Below are 24,131 nucleotides of genomic sequence, written 5' to 3'. Positions count from 1 at the left end.
GACAGAAGGGAGTCCTGTGCCATACTCCTGAATTGCCTGGGGGTTGACCGAACCCCTCACCTAGTGGACGCAGCATGGCTTGGGCAGTCATTGCTGACAGAAGTGACATGGATTACAACTGTGAGTAAAAACCCTGGACTGCATCATTGGACTCTGTGTGATTTCTGCTGCGCCTGCACCATCACCCCCAGCATCCACCTACACAGCCCTGAGGCTACACTCTTCCCGTGGGGAGTTATTCTACCCCTGTGCTGCACTCTAACACCAGCCTCAGCGGTCTGCCTTGCAGCGGCGGTTATCCCTGACCGCAATCCACGGGTGCCGTAGTCGGACATTCAAAACACTGATAAATAGACTGCCAGCATTTGGTCTAACCACCCTGAGCCACAGGATCGGGTTGCCACTACTACCCCCATCATCGCACTGAAGCCCGGTTCCGGGTGCCCCATGGCCCAGGGGGTGAGTCACTGTCAACTTCCATCTCACAGGCAGCTAGTGTGGGGGAAGGTTAGTACAGCAGAACTGAGAGCTCTGTGAAAGGACAACTGCAATTGTATTTGTTGTGCTTGTAATGAGACAAGGTTCAACTCAGCTGTAATGTATTGGTTATAATCAGGCACAGCTCTGCAGCACAGCTGACAGCAATATGAGAGGACAATTGTAGATGCAGTTGTGTTTGTAATGAGACAAAGTTAATTTGCTGCACTGTGATAGTTCTGTTTTCCTCAATGCTGAGAAATAAAGGCAGATACTTATTCTTCATGCAATACCATAAGGAAGGTAAATTATTAGCTTTCATTTATACAGCAGCAGGACAACAACCCCAAGAGTATAGTCAATGTGATTAAGAACTATCCAGCATAAAAAAGAACAAGGAGTACTGGAAGTTATAATATGGCCTCTAAACATCCATGATCTCAACATCATTGAGTCTGTAGAAGGGACACAAGGATTTGTGCAAACCTTCATTTACAGAACATCTGCGGTTAGTTGTCCAAGATGCTTAGAAACAAACCTTAATTAGAATATAAGGAGCCCCAGGACAAATTTTGGACCAGGATCCCTAATAACCAACCTGATGTTTGGATGTGAAGCCCCGTTGCATTGACTTGGTCTATAAAAATGATTTGTCCCTTTTGGTACCCAGCAAATTATTGGTACCCCCCCCCCCTTTGTGCCGCACACAGTATTAGTACTGATCCTGCACACATTCAAGTTACATCAATTTGTGCACACAAAGTAACATCTACCCCTTTGTGCTTGCTGAATTGTATTGAAGCAAGCACAATCACCAATCCCAAGTCTTGCACTGTAGGCCACAGACAGTTCCTTCTGCCACCAACCTGCTTCTGTTGCCTTCTATCACCAGAAGTACAACTCATATTGCTCACTGGTCACACGATCAAGGTTCCATTCTTCCAACTGGGCCTCCATTCACAGGATCAAGTTTCCGTTTACCCAACCTGGTTCCGTTCCTCCAACTTGGCCTCCGCTCACACGATCGACGTTCCGTTCCTCCAACTGGGACTCTGCTCACACGATCGAGGTTCTGTTCCTCCAACCGGTCTCCGCTGTCTTCTATTTTAGCCTCGGCAATCAGGATCTCCTGTCTTTCATAAAGTCTCTGCACCCCTTGATTCATCCACTTACAATGATGGCCTTATGTTCCTAAACACTATCCTTTAGGGTTTGGCTGTAAGAAAGTGCAGACCTTGCTTCCACAGGTGACTTGTTATAAGCCAGGGTGATGACTAAATGCTGCCCTGTCCCCTGTGGCCTTTATTATTTTTATGCTGAATTACAGTAGATCACATGCCTCTTGTCAATCCAGGTACTGTCTTCCTCCCTTGCAAGCTGTCATGTCTTGTGGTTCCTCCGTCTATTACCTCTGACCACTAGATGGTAGCATCTGCCTACAAATGCTTTACAGTGCATTGTGTATATGAATCACTTCACTCCTCTTACACCTGTACCCATTGCCACTTCAACATTAATGTGATTTTTTAACCCCGTCGGACTCTTCTGTACCTTGCTATTGGTCCTTGTGCTGCCTTTCCTGTACGCTGATCTTAACTTCACCCACCATGCAGGGCTGAAATCAAATTCACAATTCCCATGCATCATTGCAATAGTGTTATAAAATGGAATTAAATGTATACACTTACCTCATATGTCATAGACGGTAGATCCAGAATGCAGCATTCACACACAGCACAGCTGAAGGCTGCTAGAGGCTGAAGCGCTGCTTGAGTCGTTATGTAAGTGGAGGTACAGAAAAGCCTCTCTTCTTAAAAGGAGCCTGCTGCTTCAGTGTCATTCCCCAATCCTTTCAGGCCAGGTTGCAGTTGCACCCGTTGTGACCGCAAATGTTATGCCCTTGTTTGGAACAACCTCTCTGCCAAGTTTCTTCAAAGAATGTGAACAATGAATTAATATGTCATGGCAATGCATATGTCATGCCAAATATTGAAGTGATTTAGATTTCTCTTTAACCGGTTCCCGACCACCCACTGTAGATAAACGTCGGCGCTTGCCGGGCTCTGTGCAGCGCCGACGTTTAAAAACGGTGGGTGGTCTCGCAGTGCTCAGGACCCCCAGGGTCCTGCAAGCACTGCGATTCCGGTGCAGAGCGTTAGCTCTGACAGGGTACATCATCGGGACCTGATTAGATCAGGTCCCAGTGATGTTAACCCTTTGCTGTCTTCTATATGCTGCGATCTATAGTGATCGCGGCATATAGGAGACAGCAGGAAGAGAGGGGGTCGTCTTACTTACCTCCGAAGACCTCCGTTTCCTTCCAGGACCTGGGGTTGCTATGGCAGCTGGAGGTCACATGACCGCCTCCAGCTCTGCCATATATGGTGTCCTTCCTGTCTGGCTTCAGCCTGTATGTAGCTGATGCCAGACAGGAGACTCTGACTGAAACAGTCAGTGAAGATCTCATATAATGTAATATATGTCTATTACATTACATGAGATCAGTGATCAGAAAAAATAAAAATTAATGTCCCATACAGGGACTAAGTAAAAATGTAAAATAAAGTAAAAAAAAGTTTTTAAACTATTAAAAAAAAAATCACAAAATAAATAAAAATAAATAAATAAAATATTAAACCAATAAATCCGTATATTATTACAAAACCAAAAAAAGTACACATATTTGGTATCGCCGCATCCGAAACAACCCGAGCTATAAAACTGTCACACTAATTAACTCCTTCTGTGCACACCGTAATAAAAATAAATAAAAAACGGAGCAAAAAAATATGCTTTTTCATCATATTGCCAAACAAAAAGTGGAAAAAAATGCGATCAAAAAGCAGAATAGAAATAAAAATGGTACCACTGAAAACTTCATCTTGTTCCGCAAAAAAAAGCCGCCATACAGCTCCATCAGCCGAAAAATAAAAAAGTTATAGCGCTCAGAATAAAGCAATGCAAAAAAAATTTTTTTTTTTCTATAAAATTGTTTTACTGTGTAAAAGCGCCAAAACATAAAAAAAATACAGTAAGTGTAGTATCACTGTAAACGTACTGACCCGAAGAATAACGCTGCCTGATCACTTTTACCACACGCAGAACGGCATAAAAAAAAACTCAAAAAACAATTCCTGAAGTGTTTGTTTTTGTTAACTTTACCTCCCAAAAAACGGAATAGAAAGCGATCAAAAAATGTCACGTACCCAAAAATGGTTCCAATACAAATGTCAACTCGTCCCGCAAAAAACAAGCCATCACATGACTCTATCGGCCGAAATATGGAAAAATTATAGCTCTCAAAATATGGTGATGCAAAAACTAGATTTTGCAAAAAAAGCATATTTTAGTGTGTGACAGCTGTCAGTCATAAAAACCCGATATAAATCTGGTATCTCTGTAATCGCACCGACCCGAAGAATAAAGTAATCTAATCAGTTATATCACACTAGGAACGGCATAAAAAATAAATAAAACAAATATTATTCACCTGCTACTGATTTGTTTATTATGTCTCCCAAAGATCCCAGTAAGGCTCTGCTCACATTTATCCTGTGCTCTGCGCTAAGCACTTACACCAGAGTTTCCGTGTAAATCTCTGAAATACGTGATTCAGCCACAACCCATGACGGAAGATTCCCTGTAATGAGGCAGATATAGGCCACTGTGGACGCCGTCTAGCCTGGGATCCCACGGTGTCATTTGTTTTAGGCGTGCATAAAAGTGCGGTTGGCCACAGTTTTGTGCACTTCTGAAAAAAAGGACACCACTAAACAGAGGCCAGATGGAGTCCAGAATAACTCTGCTGCCTCATTACAGCGAATGGATCCCGCAGGGGTTTCATCTGAATTACATCACTTGGAAATTTAGATGGAAACCCCGATGTAAGTGCTCAGCCTAGAGCGCTGGATAAATGTTACGTAAAATGTTCCCAATAAAAGCTTCAACTCAGTCCTCAAAAAAAGCTAGTCCCCACTCAGGTCCATCATCTGTTAAAAATATAAGGGACTTCCAAGTTACTGGTAGCAGAAAGGCTTTGGAAAAGAAAAATGGTCCTTGCCGCCCAAAAGAAATTCAGAAAATTTTGTGCTCCCAAATCCAAATGCCTATTCTACAATAATTTGTTCTCCAATTGTCAAATAGCACTCCTTCCCCCTCAAATCTCACCGTATGGCTAAGTGGTACGATACATCCACATATGGGGTATTGCCACTTTTAGAAGAAATTGTGTGACACACTTCGGCACCATTTTTACCCATTGCCCTGTGTGAAAATGTAAAATCTGAGGGTAAAACATTTTTTTGTGGTAAAAATATAATTATGCTTTTTTCACTGCCCAATGGTATAAATTTAAAAATTAAAAAATGCTCACTACTTCCCTAGATGAATTCCTTGAGAGGTGTAGTTTACAAAATGGGGTCACTTGTGGGGGTTTCTGCTGTTTTGGCATGTCAGCGACTCTTCAAATGTGACATGGTGTCTGCTGCCTATCCCAGCCAACATAGCGCTTCTTTCTCTTCCGAACCCTGCCATGTGCCCAAACAGTAATTTGCCTCCACATATGGGGTATCGGCGTGTTCAGGAGAAATTGCACAACAAATTTCATGGTGCAATTTATCCTGTTACCCTTATGATAATACAAAATTAGGGAATGAAAAACATTTTTTGAGGGAAAAATGTGAAAATTGTATTTTTACGGCTCAATATTATAAACTTCTGTGAAGCAGCTGGGGGTGCAAGGTGCTCACCACACATCTAGATAAGTTCCCTAAGGGGTCTAGTTTCCAAAATGGTGGCACTTGTGGGGGGTTTCCACTGTTTAGGCACATTAGGGGCTCCCCAAATGTGACATGGCGTCCGCTAATTATTCAAACAAATTTTACATTCAAAAAGTCAAATGGCGTTCCTTCCCTTTCAAACCCTGCCATGTGCCCAAACAGTAATTTGCCTCCACATATGGGGCATCAGCGTGTTCAGGAGAAATTGCACAACAAACTTCATGGTGCAATTTATCCTATTACCCTTATGATAATGCAAAATTAAGGGATGAAAAACGGTTTTGTGGGAAAAATGTGAAAATTTTATTTTTACAGCTCAATATTAGAAACTTCTGTGAAGCACCTTGGGGTTCAGGGTGCTCACCACACATCTAGATAAGTTCCCTAAGGGGTCTAGTTTCCAAAATGGTGTCACTTGTGGGGGGTTTCCACTGTTTAGGCACATCAGGAGCTCTCCAAACGCAACATAGCGTCTGCTAATTATTCAGACAAATTTTACATTCAAAAAGTCTAATGGCGCTCCTTCCCTTCCGAACCCTGCCGTGCGCCCATACAGTGGTTTTCCCTCACATATGGGGTATCAGCACGCTCAAGAGAAATTGCACAAAAAAATTTGGGGTCCATTTTTTCATGTTACCCCTGTGAAAATAAAAAAAATTGGGTCTAAAGTAACATTTTTGTGAAAAAAGTTAAATGTTAATTTTTTTCTTCCACATTCCAAAAATTCCTGTGAATCACCTGAAGGGTTAATAAAGTTCTTGAATGTGGTTTTGAGCACCTTGAGGGGTGCAGTTTTTAGAATGGTGTCACTTTTGGGTATTTTCTGTCATAAAGACCCCTCAAAGTGACTTCAAATGTGATGTGGTCCCTAAAAAAATGTTTTTGTAAATTTTGTTGGAAAAATGAGAAATCACTGGTCAACTTTTAACCCTTATAGCTCCCTAACAAAAAAAATTTTGGTTCCAAAATTGTGCTGATGTAAAGTAGACATGTGAGAAATGTTATTTATTAACTATTTTGTGTGACATATCTCTCTGATTTAAGGGCATGAAAATTCAAAGTTTGAAAATTGCAAAATTTTCAAAATTTTCGCCAAATTTCCGATTTTTTCACAAATAAACACAAGTTATATCGAAGAAATTTTACCACTATCATGAAGTACAATATGTCACGAAAAAACAATCTCAGAATCAGGGGAATACATTGAAGCGTTCCAGAGTAATTACTTCATAAACTGGCAGTGGTCAGAATTGAAAAAATTGGCCCGGTCACGAAGGTAAAAACAGGCTCTGGCGCGAAGTGGTTAATTTATTCACTTTGATTTTGAAAAATAGGTTATTAACACTTCTATATTTGAAAAGCATTATTACTTTGCAAAATTATTTCCCCAGTTGCTTGAAAGTTTTGCACCATGCTGTATATTACAAAGTATCTTATTTTCTCTTGTGCTATTGATTTGTGAAAAAAAATAAATGACTTTTACTCTTTAAGGTTTTTTGCTTTTGCTTATCATTCTACTTTATCTTATTATTTTGCACATTATTGTTACGTTTCCATAAAAACAATTACTATTGCCTTGGGTGGTATGTCCTGCCTTGGGCAAAACACCTTTATGTCACTTTTAGTTATTTTGTGTCTGCCTGGGAGTTAGGACCTTGAATTTTCTCATTAGCAAACTTCATTAACGTATTTAAATTACCAGATTTAAACCTATTTATTGCCAAATGGGACCTGTGTTATATCCTCTTGGACTTTAATTTTAGGTCAGTGCAATGCTTCTGGTAATGTAGGAATATTTTGTCATTACACTATTTTCTTTTAGACTGCGAGAAGTTGTGAGGTGAATATGAAGTCAACTTAGAAATTTGTGTTTGCCTTTTTCATATTATTTTTAATGTACAATGTGCAATACACTTCATATAATCGTATTAAATCTCCAAAGCACTGTAAGTTATAAGAGATGAAATCATATTTACTTCATGTAGTATGTACAACATTGAAGCTATTTCTCAAATAAAAAAACATTTTATTACATCTGGTTAAAAATCAAAAATAAAGTAGAATGAGACATTGCCTAGAACAGGAACTGTTCCCTTAAAAAACAATCAATTCCTGTAAATAGATATGCCAAAGATCCATGGCATTTGACATTTGCTTTTATAAATAGATCAGAACAACAGACTTAAAGGCTTATTGTAAAGTTGTTAAAATTGTTCAATTAGTTAGACAGCATGAAATAAGCAAGTTTGCAATTGACTTGCTTTTTTGATCTGCAGTCATTCTCTAGCAGTGAGTGCATTTATCTTTCATAATGTACAGATGGTTTCTATAGAGCTTTACCACTAATGCCTGCTGGGAGACTGACTGAGAGTGCATAGTATCTACGTTCCAGGAGAGAGGTCAACTCTTAATATCCCATCCACCTTTCTCCAGCCTATTGATTTCTATCTAGCAGTTAGCTGTTCCTCCTTCTCAGCTCTTGACAAGCTACTGTTACAAATATTGCAAAATGACTAGCCCACTGCTCTCAGAGCAGGTATTCTTATCAAAGTTATGAGCTCATGCTGTCCGGAGCTAAAGGTGTGTCCTGTCCTGACAATGAATTTGTTGTTAGGAAACTTAGTCATGTTTATTACGAAGATCTTGTGTTGAACTCTGTTTATAGTTCCAATTGTTTGGTAACAGCAACATCTGCTGGCAATTTAATGTATACACTTTTCTTTCAGTCTGCAAAGTATTGTGGGAGGTTCCTTAGGCATTCTAGGATTTTGCAATGCATTCTGGTCTTATTATGACTCTGTGATGGAACCAGCAGCCATTTCCTGCATTCTCCTGGAGAGATACCACACCACTCGTTGCTCTGTCTTGTTCTTTGCATACAGCCTGTTCTAGCATAGTTGGTAAGCCATCATCTATGTATTTTTAATGCAGTGTTGCTGCAAGCATGTTTGTGTATTAGTTAGGTAATCATCTGCCTGTACATTACCTCATGCTGTACTGTATTACAAAATATCTGTATCCATGTATTGTACAGTTTTAATGTTCTGAATACCCTGTTATTATACCCCATAGTTTCACCCTTTTCTGTCCATCTCCAATCCAATAAAAGAAGCTTACAAGTTCACAGCCTCTCTTTTTCTTAAAGAAGACAGGGGGTTTAGCTCCATGTCTCACTGCACATCCTATGAGGACAGTATAAGGTGCTTCTGACAAAATTAGAATATCATTAAAAAGTTAATTTATTTCAGTTATTCAATACAAAAAGTGAAACTCATATATTATATGGAGTCATTACAGAGTGATCTATTTCAAATGTTTATTTCTGTTAATGTTGATGATTATGGCTTACAGCCAAAGAAAACACAAGTCATTATCTCATTAAATAGCATACTTCATAACGTCAGCTTCAAAAATGATTTTAAAATCCGAAATGTTGGCCTACTGAAATGTATGTTCAGTAAATGCACTCAATACTTGGTCGGGGCTCCTTTTGCATCAATTACTGCATAAATGCGGCGTGGCGTGGAGGCAATCAGCCTGTGGCACAGCTGAGGTGTTATGGAAGCCCAGGCTGCTTTGATAGCAGCCTTCAGCTCATCTGCATTGTTAGGTCTGGTGTCTCTCATCTTTCTTTTGACAATCCCCCATAGATTCTCTATTGGGTTAAGGTCAGGCGAGTTTGCTGGCCAATCAAGCACAGTGATACTGTTATTTTTTGGTACTTTTGGCAGTGTGGACAGGTGTCAAGTGTTGCTGGAAAATGTAATTTCCATCTCCAAAAAAAGCTTGTCGGCACAGGGAAGCATGAAGTGCTCTAAAATTTCCAGGTAAACGGCTGCGCTGACTTTGGTCTTGATAAAACACAGTGGACCTACACCAGCAGGTGACATGGCTCCCCAAACCATCACTGATTGTGGAAACTTCACAGTAGACCTCAAGCAGCTTGGATTGTGTGCCTCTTTACTCTTCCTCCAGACTCTGGGACCTTGATTTCCAGATGAAATGCAAAATTTACTTTCATCTGAAAACAACACCTTGGACCACTGAGCAACAGTCCAGGTCTTTTTCTCCTTGGCCCAGGTAAGATGCTTCTGGCGTTTTCTATTGGTCATGAGTGGCTTGACACAAGGAATGCAACACTTGTAGCCCATGTCCTGGATATGTCTGTGTGTGGTGGCTCTTGAAGCAATGACTCAAGCAGCAGTTCACTCCTTGTGAATCTCCCCCAAATTTTTGAATGGCCTTTTCTTAACAATCCTTTGATGGCTTTGGTTATCCAGGTTGCTTGTGCACCTTTTTCTACCACACTTTTTCCTTCCAATCAACTTTACATTAATATGTTTGGATACAGCACTCCAGCTTCTTTAGCAATGACCTTTTGTGGCTTACCCTCCTTGTGGAGTGTGTCAATGACTGCCTTCTGGACATCTGAATAACGCTCCCGCATGGATTCGGTCCTGACTCATACGTAGGCTTAGTCAACTCCGTGAACCAAGGAGGGACGAGGGAGGTGGCCCAGGTGCTACTCCAGGGCAGACCCCAGTTACACAGCTGTTGATCCACACTGGGGTAGGCAGCGACAGGCAGGTACTCGCGGACATGGATGGTATATAGGCAAACAGGTACTGATGGGCACGGCTGGTATATAGGAAGGCAGGTACTCTCGGGCACGGCTGGTATACAAGCAGGTAGACAGGCTGGATAGGGACCAGTACAGACTTGGATACAGGAGAAGAGCCGCAGGTGCGGATGGGAAGTGGAGCAGAGCAGGGCAGAGCAGAGCTGCAGATGTGGACGGGAAGCGGAGCAGAGCAGAGATGCAGGTGCGGACGGGAAGCGAAGCAGAGCAGGGCAGGGCAGTGCTGCAGGTACGGACGTGAAGTGGAGCAGAGCAGGGCAGGGCAGAGCAGAGCCACAGGTGCGGACAGGAAGTGGAGCAGAGTAGAGCCGCAGGTGCGGATGGGAAGTGGAGCAGAGCAGTGCAGGGCAGAGCCACAGATGTGGACAGGAAGGGGAGCAGAGCAGGGTAGGGCAGAGCAAAGCTGCAGGTGCGGACAAGAAGCAGGGCAGGGCAGAGCAGAGCCGCAGGTGCGGCCAGGCGGGAATGCCACAGGAGCGGCCAGTCTGGACGGGGCTTTGTTCACATGGAACAGAAAGGGTCAGGAAAGCGTAGGAAGGTAGCTAGAACACAGAATGTAGCTACAGGTGCAGGAAAACGGGACAAGCAGAGCCAAATATAAAGAAGGTACTTGCTATGAAGTAGCGAGTGGACACACTCACAAACTGGAGTACAGAGACAACAGGTGGGAGGTATGTTCTGGTACAGACACTGCCGGCAAAGGGAAGGATCAGACATTTAGACGAGCAAGTAACGGGCTAGGACACAGTTCAGGCAGGAACTGACAGAGGAGCGAGATACAGGTACGAGCCTGGGAATTCAGCTCCCAGGGTGGCAGAAATAGACTAGAAGTCACAGGTACAGGTAACGGGCCTGGGTACTCAGCCTCCAGAGTGGCAGAACGGGATAGATACAGGAACACAGGTACAGGCCTGGTTACTCAGCCCCCAGGGTGGCAGATACAGGCAAGATACAGGACAGGACCTGGCAACTTACAGTTGCTCTATATAATATATGAGTTTCACTTTTTGCATTGAAGAACTGAAATAAATTAACTTTTTGATAATATTCCAATTTTGTGAGAAGCACCTGTATGTGCTTCTTCAAATATCCTGCAGACATGTCTGCCAGAGGCTGCAGGCTCAAAGAGGCTTCCTCAGACAGACTTGGCCCCAGCCACTCCGTCTAGCTCTTTCCAGAGAAACCTCAGCTTTCACTCTTTAACCCCAATATTGGAATGTGGTTTTAATACGAGATCCACTGACTTGCTTTCACAAAAGATCTGCTGTCCAGAGGAACAAACCAAAGGCAAGAGAAAGATCTGGAAGTTGGGTCAGAATCAGGATGTCGGTGTAGGAGAAAAATCATAAAGAAGGAGAGTAGTCAAAAGTGAGCTAAAGTTAGTGATGAGTGAACGTGCTCGCCACTGCTCGGTAATCGCCCGAACATCACTGTGCTCAACAAGCTCGGCGAGTATTTCCGGGTTACTCGGGCGGGAACTCGGGTCCCCTCCCTGCATGTTTGACGCTGTTTAGAGAGCCAATGAACATGCAGGGATTGCCTGCCACGCACTGTAATGCCGTAGCCATGTTGGTTGTGGGCATTACAGTGATTGGCTGGCCGCACAGCATCATCATAAGACCGGGCACCGCTATGCTCGTCACAGTCTTCCCTGGAAACAGGCAAAGTAGGATGAGGTGCTGCTGAGTCAGGGAGAGATTTGCTTCTTTATAGTTATAGGTATTTCACAACACATATATATACACTACCGTTCAAAAGTTTGGGGTCACCCAAACAATTTTGTGTTTCCCATGAAAACTCATACTTTTTTTTATCAAATGAGTTGCAAAATGAATAGAAAATATAGTCCAGACACTAACAAGGTTAGAAATAATGATTTTTATTTGAAAGAATAATTTTCTCCTTCAAACTTTGCTTTCGTCAAAGAATGCTCCCTTTGCAGCAATTACAGCATTGCAGACCTTTGGCATTCTAGCTGTTAATTTGCTGAGGCAATCTTGAGAAATTTCACCCCATGCTTCCTGAAGACTCTCCCACAATTTGGATTGGCTTGATGGGCACTTTATCTGTACCATACGGTCAAGCTGCACCCACAACAGCTCAATGGGGTTGAGATTTGGTGACTGCCCAGGCCACTTCATTACAGATAGAATACCAGCTGCCTGCTTCTTCCCTAAATAGTTCATGCATAATTTGGAGGTGTGCTTTGGGTCATTGTCCTGTTGTAGAGTGAAATTGGCTCCAATCAAGCGCTGTCCACAGGGTATGGCATGGCGTTGCAAAATGGAGTGATAGCCTTCCTTATTCAAAATCCCATTTACTTTGTACAAATTTCCCACTTTACCAGCACCAAAGCAACCCCAGACCATCACATTACCTCCACCATGCTTGATAGATGGCGTCAGGCACTCTTCCAGCATCTTTTCAGTTGTTCTGCGTCTCACAAATGTTCTTCTGTGTGATCCAAACACCTCAAACTTTGATTCGCCTGTCCATAAAACTTTTTTCCAATCTTCTTCTGTTCAATGTCTGTGTTCTTTTGCCCATATTAATCTATTCCTTTTATTAGCCAGTCTCAGATATGGCTTTTTCTTTGCCATTTTGCCCTGAAGGCCAGCATCCCATAGTCACCTCTTCACTGTAGACGTTGACACTGGCATTTTGCATGTACTATTTAATGAAGCTGCCAGTTGAGGAGCTGTGAGGCGTCGATTTCTCAAACTAGAGACTCTAATGTACTTGTCGTGTTGCTCAGTTGTGCAGCGGGGCCTCCCACTTCTCTTTCTACTCTGGTTAGAGCCTGTTTGTGCTCTCCTCTGATGGGACTAGTACAAACCGTTGTAGGAAATCTTCAGTTTCTTGGCAATTTCTCACATGGAATAGCCTTAATTTCTAAGGACAAGAATAGACAATCAAGTTTCACATGAAAGTTCTCTTTTTCTGACCATTTTGAGAGTTTCATAAAACAAACAAATGTAATGCTCCAGATTCTCAACTAGCTCAAAGGAAGGTCAATTTTATAGCTTCTCAAACCAGCCAAACCGTTTTCAGCTGGGCTAACATACTTGTGCAAGGGTTTTCTAGGGTTTTCTAAACATCCATTAGCCTTCTTACAGAATTAGCAAACTCAATGTACCATTAAAACACTGGAGTGGTGGTTGTTAGAAATGGGCCTCTATACACCTATGTAGATATTGCAATAAAAACAAGACGTTTGCAGCTAGAATAGTCATTTACCATATTAACAATGTATAGAGCGTATTTCTGATTCATTTAATGTTAGCTTCATTGAAAAAAAATGTGCCTTTCATTCAAAAATAATGAAATTTCAAAATGACCCCAAACTTTTGAACGGTAGTGTGTGTGTATATATATATATATATATATATATATATATATATATATATATATATATACATATATATATATATATATGTATATATATATATATCTGAACTAACAGTCCTTCTGAGGTCTAATCCAGCTGCATATAATCAGTGTTAGGCACGAGTTAGGATGGCAGGCAGTGTATATGGCAGACTGCAGTGCATATAGCGCAAGAGGGTCCATTGAACTCCAATTTGTCAGGGATTCCAACACACACAGAGGGACGACACCGGGGAGATCACGCGATATCTCACCGTGCCATCACACTGTCAGTATTTCGTCCTGAGTCGTGAGCATGTGATCCAGACTACTCGCTGTGTAGGTATCGGCAAGCGACCAGTGAGCATATGGCGTAACACCCCTGGGTTCCAAAGCCTGGAATCCACGTTTAACGCCCTTCGTATGGTCACTGTCAGCTTCACAATAGCCCAATTATTAATATTCTCTGCGACCACCGGCCGAGTTTGAATTATAGTACAGGCCTGGCGGGACACCTGCATTTTGGTAGCGTATATGGCTTCGGGGAAGGGAACAATTGCAGAACAAAAGAAACAGGACTATTAATTTTATATTTAATCCAAAAGGGAGGCAGTGTTTAGGAAAAATATATACAAGGATGTTACAAAGGAGACATTAAAATACATAGGCAGTTACATAAAATAAACAGGATAAAAGAAGATAACTTACACTATACGATCGCTGAGACGATTCAATATAGGTAGAGGAGGGGCTCCCCAGTTGATTTGAGCATTATCGAACGCGACCAGTTGTTTATAATTCTTATCCCCCCGAACGTCCTGTCTGCTGCTGCTGTAATAATTACAGATATTTGTAGACATAGCCCCAAATATCAGGGGCCAGGGCAATTTTTTTTTTATCTTATTCCTGTTGCAGTGTGTCCGTCAAGCTGTTCACACTAGGTGTCTGTGAAGAATAGTATTAGTAAATTGCAGGCCTTCTATTTAAAACCGTGGTTCTCTGTCAGACATATCACCTATAACAATGTTCCAAAATCAGCAATTTCTTCCATTTTCATTTCGTTGCACTGTGTCGGTCCAGCTATTCACACTAGGTGTCTGTGAAGAATAGTATTAGTAAATTACAGGCCTGCTATTTAAAATAGTGGTTCTCTGTCAGACATATCACCTATAACAGTGTTCCAAAAACAACCTGCTTCCTGTGGGTGGGTGGGTGCTTAGGTGCATATTTGCGCTTGCATTCCAAGTAACACAAAGCTAAGGAGATGGATGAGCCAACCATCATGAATAATTTGGTTGTTGTCTAGGAGACCGAGCACAATATTAACCCAGTGACATGCGTCAGTGAGATGTACCGTCCCTGGCAACATTCACCTGTCCACGTGTTTGTGGTCAGGCAGTCTTTCCCACTTAAGTGCACGAGGAAGGGCATAGGTAATGTTCTTGGACTCGCTCTTGTGGAAGGCGGAGATGATACCGGGAGAAATAGTGGCGGCTGGGGACCAAGTATGGACACCCGGCAGCTGCCGCCATGAGGTTGTGGAAAGCTTCCGCCTCCACGAGCCTAAAAGGCAACATTTCAAGTGCAAGCAGTCCAGAAATGTGGCAGTTTAGTATTGCGGCCTGTGGGTGGGTAGGTGGCTGGATACATACTTGCGCTTGCATTCCAAGGACTGTGGGAGGGACAAATGAATGATGCAAAGGGACAAGGACGTGGATGGTAATGGTTGCAAATCTGCAATGACAGGTGCAGGGCGGGAGACATCTTTGCATGCACCCTGGACAGGGGATTGGCGTGCACGCACAACAGTAGAAGAGGCAGTGGTGTCACCTGCAGATACTGTTTCTGGACCTTGGTGTTCGGCCCAGCTAGTCGGGTGCTTTGCTGTCATGTGCCTGAGCATGCTGGTGGTGGTCAGGCTGGTAGTTTTGGTGCACTTGCTGATGTTGGACTGGCAGATGTTGCAAATGGCCTTTTTGGGGTTATCTAAACAGTCTTTAAAAAAGAACCAGACTCGAGAAGACCTAACAGCTGTACTGGCAACTTCCGTCGTGTTGGTGTTCCTGGGAGCAGTTGCCCGCCTTGTGACTGTGGCCACCGCACTGCTTGTTCTTGTCTGTTGTGGTGCTATGCCTCCCTCCTCCTGTGTGCTGCTGTCCTCACGCTACATGTCCCCTTGCCAGGTTGGGTTAGTGACTTCATCATCCACCGTTTCGTTTTCCACTACCGCACCCTGGTCCTCCTCCTGACTTTCTATCCATTGTTTCTCATCATTATCCACCTCTTGCGACAGTATTTGCACTTTCCCACTGTCACCTTCAGGTGACTATGGCTTCTCAAATCGCTACATGTGATTTTCTGTTGCCCTGCTCAAAGCTGGCCGGTTGAGAGGCCCAAATTTATCAATGGAAAAGTTAAAAGCTCTTGGGGTAACCCTGAACAAAACAGCTCTTCTAAGTGTCCAAGTGTGGGATCAGTTGTCTCAGAGCACTCGGAATGGTGGGAGGAAAAGGATCAGGGTGAGGAAGATGCCGACACCAATTAAAAAAAATCTCCTGGATCCGCCTATTCCTCAACCACGAATCTGCAAAAACACTAGTGCACGTGCTCATCATCTCCCTTCTCGACGACTGTAACCTCCTGCTCTGTGGTCTCCCTTCTAACACTCTCGCATTCCTCCAATCTATCCTAAACTCTGTTGCCCGACTAATCTACCTGTCCCCTCACCATTCCCTGGCCTCTCCTCTCTGTCAATCTCTTCACTGGCTCCTCATTACTAGTGTTGAGCCACCCCCGTAGTGTTTGGGTTCAGTTCAGTTCGTCGAACACCGGGATGTTCGAGGAACTGTTCGTCGAACTGTTCGTCGAACACCTTAGAACACCATCGAACACCGTTAAAACCAATGGCAGGCAAACAAAAACACATAGAAACACATAGAAAACACCTTTAAAGGTGTCCAAAAGCTAACAAACTGCTCAGAAGACGCTCTCTTTAAAAAAGCCGGCCGGCAATTCAGCAGGGGCATACACCGGTACCTGACAATTTAGTCAAGAAGGAATAGAGCATTACACATAGATTAGATAGAAACATGTCAGTCACATATATATGAAGTACAGTGACAGTGTTGGTTACTGTACTTGTCATTTAGTGTAAAGGATTTATTTAAAAAAAAATTATTGTTTTCATGCACCGTCTCTTTAAAAAAGCCGGCCGGCAATTCAGCAGCGGTACCCGACAATTTACAACAGAAAGAATAGAGCTTCACACATAGATTAGATAGATAGAAACATGTCAGTCACATATATATGAAGTACAGTGACAGTGTTGCAAGCAAGCCTGCGCTTCTCAGTGTCCGCGGGATGACAGTCTGGATGGCAGCTTTCTGCTGCGGTCCAGCCTGTCATCTCGATGTAGCAGAGCTGAAGCTGTCCTGGGAACCATGGAAAGGTAAGGATGATGTTGCTTTATTATTTTTCTTTTATTGCAGGAGATCGTTGGCTTCAGCTGGAATGGGCGATACGGTAAGTAGGGTTTAATTTTGAACAATAAAGAATTGTGTCTTTATTTCAATTAAAGGACTTTATTCTGGGTGTTGTGTTTTTTTTAGACGCCTCTCCATTACTAACCTGGGCTTGATGTCAGCTGACATTATAAGCTGACATCAACCCCAACCCTATTACTCCACTGCCACCGCTACAGGGCAGTGGGAAGAGTGAGGCTAAGTGCCAGAATTGGCGCATCCTATGGATGCGCCATTTCTCGGGCGGCTGATGGCTGATTTTTCTAGCCTGGGAGGGGGCCAATATTCATGGCACCCTTCCAGGGCTATTAATATCAGCCCCCAGCTGTCTGCCTAGCCTTTGCTAGCTATTAAAATAGGGGGGACCCCACGTCAGTTTTTTGGGGGGGTCCCCCATTTTAATAGCTAGTAAAGGCTAGGTATTCAGCTGGGGGCTGCTATTAGTAGCCTGGGAAGCTCCATGGGTATTACCCCCTTCCCAGGCTTCAAACATCTGCCCCAGCCATCTGCTTAACATCCGCTAGAGCCTAAAATTATGGGGAACCCCATACCAATTTTTTTTTTAATAAATCCTTTATTTTAACACTAAATGACAAGTACAGTAATCAACACTGTCACTGTACTTCTTATATATGTGACTGACATGTTTCTATCTATCTAATCTATGTGTGACTCTCTATTCCTTCTATTCTAAATTGTCGGGTACCACTGCTGAAATGCCGGCCGGCTTTTTTAAAGAGACGGTGCATGAAAACACTATTATTTTTTTAAATAAATCCTTTACACTAAATGACAAGTACAGTAAGCAACACTGTCACTGTACTTCATATATATGTGACTGACATGTTTTTATCTATCTAATCTATGTGTGATTCTCTATTCTTTCTGTTCTAATTTGTCGGGTACCGGTGTATGCCGCTGCTGAATTGCCGGCTTTTCATGTTCCACTGTGAGCACTGTTCCCATCGATTTGGGCAATCACTGTAATGCCACAACCACCATGGCTGTGGCATTACAGTGAGTGGCAGACATTCCCTGCATGATTGGTGCTCTAAATAGCACCAGACATGCAGGACACGCTTTTGGTGCACGAACAGTTATCAAACATAACCTCGAACAGTCGAATTTTTTGCAAATTGTTCGGGTTCGTCGAACAACTCGAACACCACCCAAAGCAGCTCGAATTTGAGATTGGCGAACAGTTCTAGTCGAACACCGCTCATCTCTACTCATTACCCAGAGACTCCAGTTCAAATCCCTAAGCTTGGAATGCAAAGCTATCCACATCCTATCTCCTCCATACATCTGTGACCTAGTCTCCCGTTACTTACCTGCACGCAACCTCCGATCCTCACAAGATCTCCTTCTCTACTCCCCTCTTATCTCCTCCTCCCACAATCGCATACAAGATTTCTCCCGTGCATTCCCCCTTCTCTGGAACTCTCTACCCCACCATTTCTGACGCTAGCCTATTGTTGAAACCATTAAAAGGAAGTTGAAGACCCACCTCTTGCGATATGCATACAACCTGCAATAACTCTCGCTCCACCATACCACTGCAAGACCAGCTCTATCCTCACCTACTGTATCCTCACCCATGCCTTGTAGACTGAGCCCTCGCAGGCAGGGTCCTCTCGTCTCCTGTACCAGTCGCTGTCCCATTTTTGTTCAAGATTATTGTAATTGTTTATGCGATGTATACCCCTTTTTCACATGTAAAGTGCCATGGAATAAATGGCGGTAAAGTAATAATAATAATGTTCTCCATACTCACATCTACTGAGACTGGACCATGTGGAACACAGAGTGGTGTTGGTGGCAAACTGACTGGAAACTTTATCTTCTATTCGACCAACAATCTTTTCACACTGCTCTGGCTTCAATAGTGGTGTTCTGCAGCCCCTCAGAAATTAGGACAGGAAGGTAGTTCGGCATGACGTGGGTGTTTGTTGTGCTCCCTCAGCAGGCACAGTTTCATCTTGCCCATGGTCTCTGCGTACACTGTCACCATCACCATAACTTCCCCGTCCCTTGACACACACCATGCCCATTTTAAATGGAGTTTAAGATTTGTCACGTTGCCCAAAATGTCTGTATTATTACCGCAGTAATATAGGATCACGTCTGATGAGATGACCAAAGTTTTAGGCAGTGCTCTGAGAATCAGAGATGCTTCCAGGGGTCTTCCCCATTTCCCCATGCTGTTCCCATGTCACACACCACATGACCATATACGGTAGTAAAATGATAAAATATTACATTTCCCGGTGAATGCATTTGTCTTGATTGAAAGCAATGCAAAAGTGCAAAAATGCATCAAAAACGCTACGTGTGAACATAGCCCAAGTTGTGAAGGAGCATTTTTTTTTTGTATATTTATTTTGCCTTATATACAAGTTATTACCCTGGAAAGGATGTTCCTTAACATATTTTCCAGGAAAATCCATTTTGGTTTTGGTTTTGTATGCTTTATTGTGAGTCCATAAAAGTGGCGTAATACCTCTGACAACATTGCTTACAGCAGTGACCTGGGAGTCAGAAATGCTTCCAGGGGGCTTCCCCATGCTGTTCCCATGCCATTTAAGCACTGTTCCCATCAATTTGGGCAATTTTTAGCCCCTCTGCAGACCGCCTGGGTGGGGCCGCCACAAAAATGCTTGAGTTTCTCATAGACTTACATTGGGCTCGTTACTCGGACCGAGCACTCGAGCATTCCAATTTGCTCGACCCGGGCAATGAGTACCCAAGCATTTTAGTGCTCACGCATCACTAGCTAAGGTCAAAATCAGGAATATCCACTGAGAAAATAGCAAAGCACAGAAAACACAGGAGTAAGTCAGTTTATAACTTGAAGATCCTTAAGCCCAGTAAATAAATCAAAACCATTAGTTGGTGAAAATGTTAGACCCTTCATTAGGACATTAGTCTGAGAGGTAGTGAGGATGTGATCAGTCAAATTGATTACCTTCAATGTGTACTTAGACGTGCCAGCCTCCATCAGAGTGGTTTGTTTGGGGTGATTTCTCCAATAATTCTGCTTCTTCTGACCCAATCTTGTGTTGTAGTTGGATTTAGATGAGGAGGAATCAGTGGATTCATTATCAGTTGACATATGAGAGGACACTGATCCTCTCCGTTCACCATGAGGTGATTTTGTGAATTTCCATTTATAAACCCTGTTGCTGTTTTTATCATCTTTTCGCCCGTAAATTGACTTTTAAGAAAATATTCCATAAAAAGTGTAATGATAATGATGTTTTCTCTACTACAGAGGAACGGGAGGCCTTGAGGACCCTTGAGAGTCTTTTGGAGGAACAAACTGCTAAATCAATGGGTAAATTTCCACCATCTATCATCCCGAAGTCTCGGCGTTTCCCCCCTCCTCTCGATGTACCCTAATATTGAATTATTTGTTCAATTGGTAAGTGACGAATTTAAACAGATATCGACGTCGATTTCATTTGACAATTGTAGTCGAGAGGAGAGGAAGGCGATTAAAGATTTACAGCTACTTCCAAATACAATTATTAAACCTTCGGACAAGGGGGGCAACATTGTGCTGCTCCCTCTATCAAAATATGAGAAAGAAGTAAGACGTCATTTAAATGATCAAACGACTTACAAGAAACTAACATTTAATCCTCTATCTAAATTTCAGAGTTCCCTTGAGACCATTCTTAATGATGCAGTTCAGAGGGGGACCTTGAATAAACAGGAAATGTCTTATCTGTTCAAAAAGGATCCACAAATTTCAACATTTTACGTTCTCCCAAAGACTCACAAGGACCTCACTAACCCTCCAGGTAGGCCCATTGTGTCTGGTATCAACAATTTTTGTGAATCTGTTTGTAAACTGATTGATCACACCTTACGACCCATTGTGGAAACCCTGCCCTCGTATTTGAAAGACACTTCAGATTTTCTGAAGAAGATGAATGGGATTCAGGTGAATGGGAGTGTTATCTTAGTCACGTGTGAAGTTGAATCCCTTTATACATCTATTCGCCATGGTGATGGGATCAAGGCGGTGACAGCCTTCTTGGAGATGTGAAGTATGGATAAGGATTTTGGTGATCTTATCACCACATTGTTGGACTTCGTTTTGAAACACAATTTTTTTATCTTTAAAGATGCCTTCTTCTTACAGCTCCAGGGAAAAGCTATGGGGGCAGCGTGTGCCCCCTCGTATGCCAATCTGTTCCTGGGGCTGTGGTAGAGGGAGATATTTATGACTGATCCTATCCCTAATATTGACAAGGTTCTATATTGGGGTCGTTTCATTGACGACATTTTCTTTTTATGGCAGGGATCCTATAAGGACCTTACATCTTTTATGACTGCCCTCAATGAAAACGACCTCATTGTTAAACTTACTTTCAAGTGTGGACAACATCAAATGGAGTTTTTGGACGTTATGTTGGACATTGACCAGGACGGTTTCATTCACACAGACGTATTTCGTAAGCCAACTTCAGTGAATTCCCTCCTATGTGCTGCCTCCTCGCATCCCAGGAATCTTGTGGAAAACATTCCAACTGGACAATTTCTTAGAATACGTCGAATTTGTTCAAGTGATGCCAAATTCGAAACCCAAGCTGATTTATTGAAACATCGATTCCGTGAAAGAGGCTATAGCGATAAAATTATTCAACGCAGTTATCGAAGGGCCAAATTCTCTAGAAGGAAGGACCTATTATACAAGAAACAGACGCCAGAAACAACAGACGTGGTGAGATTTATTTCTACTTTTAACGCAAAAAGCTCTGAGATTTGGACTGCATTGAAGAAACACTGGCGGATTTTACAACTCGATCCATCATTAGCACCTTACATTTCAAAAAATCCCACGATCACCTATCGAAGATCTCGAAATTTACGAGATATGCTGGTTCATAGTCACTTAAGCAGTAATAAATACCTCTTTGATTCCAAGGGCCCACAATGGGGCTGTCGACCCTGTGGTGGGTGCGTAGCCTGCCCCAATATCGAATCAACGAAGACTTTCACAAATGCTGACAATTCTAGGACTTTCAAAATTACCCATACGGTGACATGCAACACAGTTGGCGTTATATACAGCGCCAGATGTCCGTGCAACAAGATCTATATTGGAATGACCACAAGGGAATTATGCAGAAGGACACGTGAACATGTCCTGGATATAAGGGCAGCTAGTGAAAATGATAATCTTGAAGAGTTAAAGACCATCCCTCTTCATTTTAAAAAATTCCATAATTGTGATCCCTCAACATTAAAGGTAAGTGAGATCGACCGTATCTATCCGGGGATTCGGGATGGGAAATGTAAAAAACTTTTGGCACAAAAGGAGGTGAAATGGATCACCATCTTAGATTCCATATCTCCCCTCGGCCTCAATGAATCTTATAGTTTTGCTTCCTTTCTCTGATTAGTTTCTGTGCACTTCGTTCATTAGTCTATTTGTTTATCTTTTGTTTTTATTTGTTTTTAATGCGTTTTTTATTTTTCTAGTTTCCCTGTTTTATCCGAAAGTCTTTCTTGGTGGCCCGGGATCAATGCGTGGTTTTCAGCGAAAACGCCGGATCGACGCTTATTTCAAGAGATGATGGAACTGCATATTACACTTTATTGTATTTTCCTTTTTATTTCACTTTACACCTTATACTTATGTATTGTTTTACACATATGGCCTGATATATGCACATTTACTATTAGCATCATTTTTTTATATTTTTATAATTTTTCACTTTCTTTATGGTCACATATTTTGTCATTTGGATTGATTTGATTTGTTTTAATCTCAGGTTTTCACTTCTTCACTTTGTTTATACTCACTTTTACACTGTTTTCTCCCTGGAGATACGATTGGGATTTCCCTCATCCATAGCGTCACATTGGTTGACGTCACTTCCGGTTCCCTCTCTCTTGCGTTCCTCGTGGATACGCACGCCGGCGACGCCTCTTCCTGGACAGCCGCGCTCCATGGAGACGCGTCTCTCTGGGGGGAGGTCGCGCCGACATGATCATGCATGGTCTGTGTGGCTCCTCCTCACGCATCACCGGTCCACAACAATGAGCTATTCGTTCTATATATATATATACGCTCATTCATTCGGTCTCCTTGTATTCTTGAGAAAGCAACAGCGAAACGCGCGTCGGATGTGAGACACAACTGGGGTTAGTACGCGTGCTTATATGGACTTCCATATACTATTCATGACTGTTTTAATATATTACTGAGTGACTAATAGTGATATATATATTGTTGGAGATTTTTGAATGAATTAATTGAATACTGTGCACTTTATAATTTCATGTATACCTTATCTAATTAATGTATTATTACCGATTATCATTCTTGCATATATATACCGTCATATACTACCATCTATTATGCATATTATATTTATTAAATCATATTATGTCATTAAATGATTAAGGGCTTTATATATTATTAGAGTATCTGAATGAATTAAATTTACACTGTACACCTTATTTATTTATGTATATTTCATCTTATTAATAAATTATTATCTACTGTTTTATCACTTTCATATATATACTGCCACTACTACCATCCATTAGGCGTTATTACAACCTATATGGGTGTGGCCTGTCTTTGTATACCCCTGTGTTTTTTCGGATTCTGTTTTTATTCCCTTTCCCGTATTGCCATATCTGGTTTTTAAACTTGATTATTTAATAAAATTTAATAATTTATTATTCATTGGTTGATGTGTCTATTTTTAGATTTTATATTTGTGATTGACACATAAACAGTTGGTATTTTTGCTTGATTAGCTAATTTCTGTGTGATAAGCGCACTCGCCTGTCAACTGACAAGCTGACCCTTATCAAAATGAACAAGAGCTGGATTGGGCCAGACTTCTCATCACCACCAAATGACAGCAGAGTAACATAAAGTCAAATCCACTGTGTTATTTCGGGAGGTGTATTCCCATGCACCGCTTCACACCCACACATGGGTAAACGCTTCCTCATTTTGGCTGTTTTTTGCTCTTCTCCTTATCCTCAGCCTCAACCACCACTATACCACCAGGGTGACCGTGGTCCATGTTGCCAGCATTGCAAGTTCCTCCATCCTAATTTTTGGCAGCTTTTGTTTGGAAGGCATAGGCAAAGAGTCTGGGAGACCAACTCCCCAATAATGGGAATAATGTTTTAATATGCTGTACTTGCATGGCTCTTGTAATGGGCATTGCAAATTCCTTCGTCCTGATTTTTGACAGCTTTTGCTTCGAAGGCATAGGCAAAGACTATGGGAGACCCACTCCCCAATAATGGGAATAATGTTTTTAATATGCTGTACTGCATGGCTCTTGTAAGGGGCATTAAAATGGTCTTGCTAAG

General features: G+C 42.3%; 1 protein-coding gene across 3 annotated transcripts; it reads left to right on the top strand.

Annotated features, from left to right (window-relative positions):
- Positions 1–8,032: 8,032 nt before the first annotated feature.
- LOC141166288 (uncharacterized) lies at positions 8,033–23,401 on the top strand. Of its 3 annotated transcripts, none has more exons than XM_073652835.1 (5): positions 8,033–8,155; positions 20,053–20,115; positions 20,440–20,584; positions 21,088–22,038; positions 22,272–23,401. In XM_073652835.1, exons 4-5 carry the CDS (start codon positions 21,115–21,117, stop codon positions 22,452–22,454), a joined length of 1,107 nt encoding a protein of 368 aa, XP_073508936.1. In that variant the 5' UTR covers positions 8,033–8,155; positions 20,053–20,115; positions 20,440–20,584; positions 21,088–21,114; the 3' UTR covers positions 22,455–23,401. The 3 variants fall into 3 exon arrangements, with proteins under 3 accessions (XP_073508936.1, XP_073508945.1, XP_073508954.1); XM_073652844.1 differs by having other exon boundaries at positions 20,053–20,202; XM_073652853.1 differs by lacking the exons at positions 20,053–20,115; positions 20,440–20,584 and having other exon boundaries at positions 8,038–8,155.
- Positions 23,402–24,131: the final 730 nt, after the last annotated feature.

The sequence above is a fragment of the Phyllobates terribilis genome, unplaced genomic scaffold (genome assembly GCF_046119375.1).
Source record: "Phyllobates terribilis strain yellow unplaced genomic scaffold, ASM4611937v1 Scaffold_1__5_contigs__length_1240528914, whole genome shotgun sequence".
Lineage (NCBI taxonomy): Eukaryota > Metazoa > Chordata > Amphibia > Anura > Dendrobatidae > Phyllobates > Phyllobates terribilis.
This window is presented reverse-complemented; position numbering and strand designations above follow the sequence as displayed.

Coding starts and splice junctions, on each gene's coding strand:
- LOC141166288 (XM_073652835.1), top strand. CDS start 21,115: ATGACTGCCCTCAATGAAAACGACCTCATTGTTAAACTTACTTTCAAG. Junction 22,039..22,271: donor GTGATCCCTCAACATTAAAG/GTAAGTGAGATC, acceptor TTATTTTTCTAG/TTTCCCTGTTTTATCCGAAA.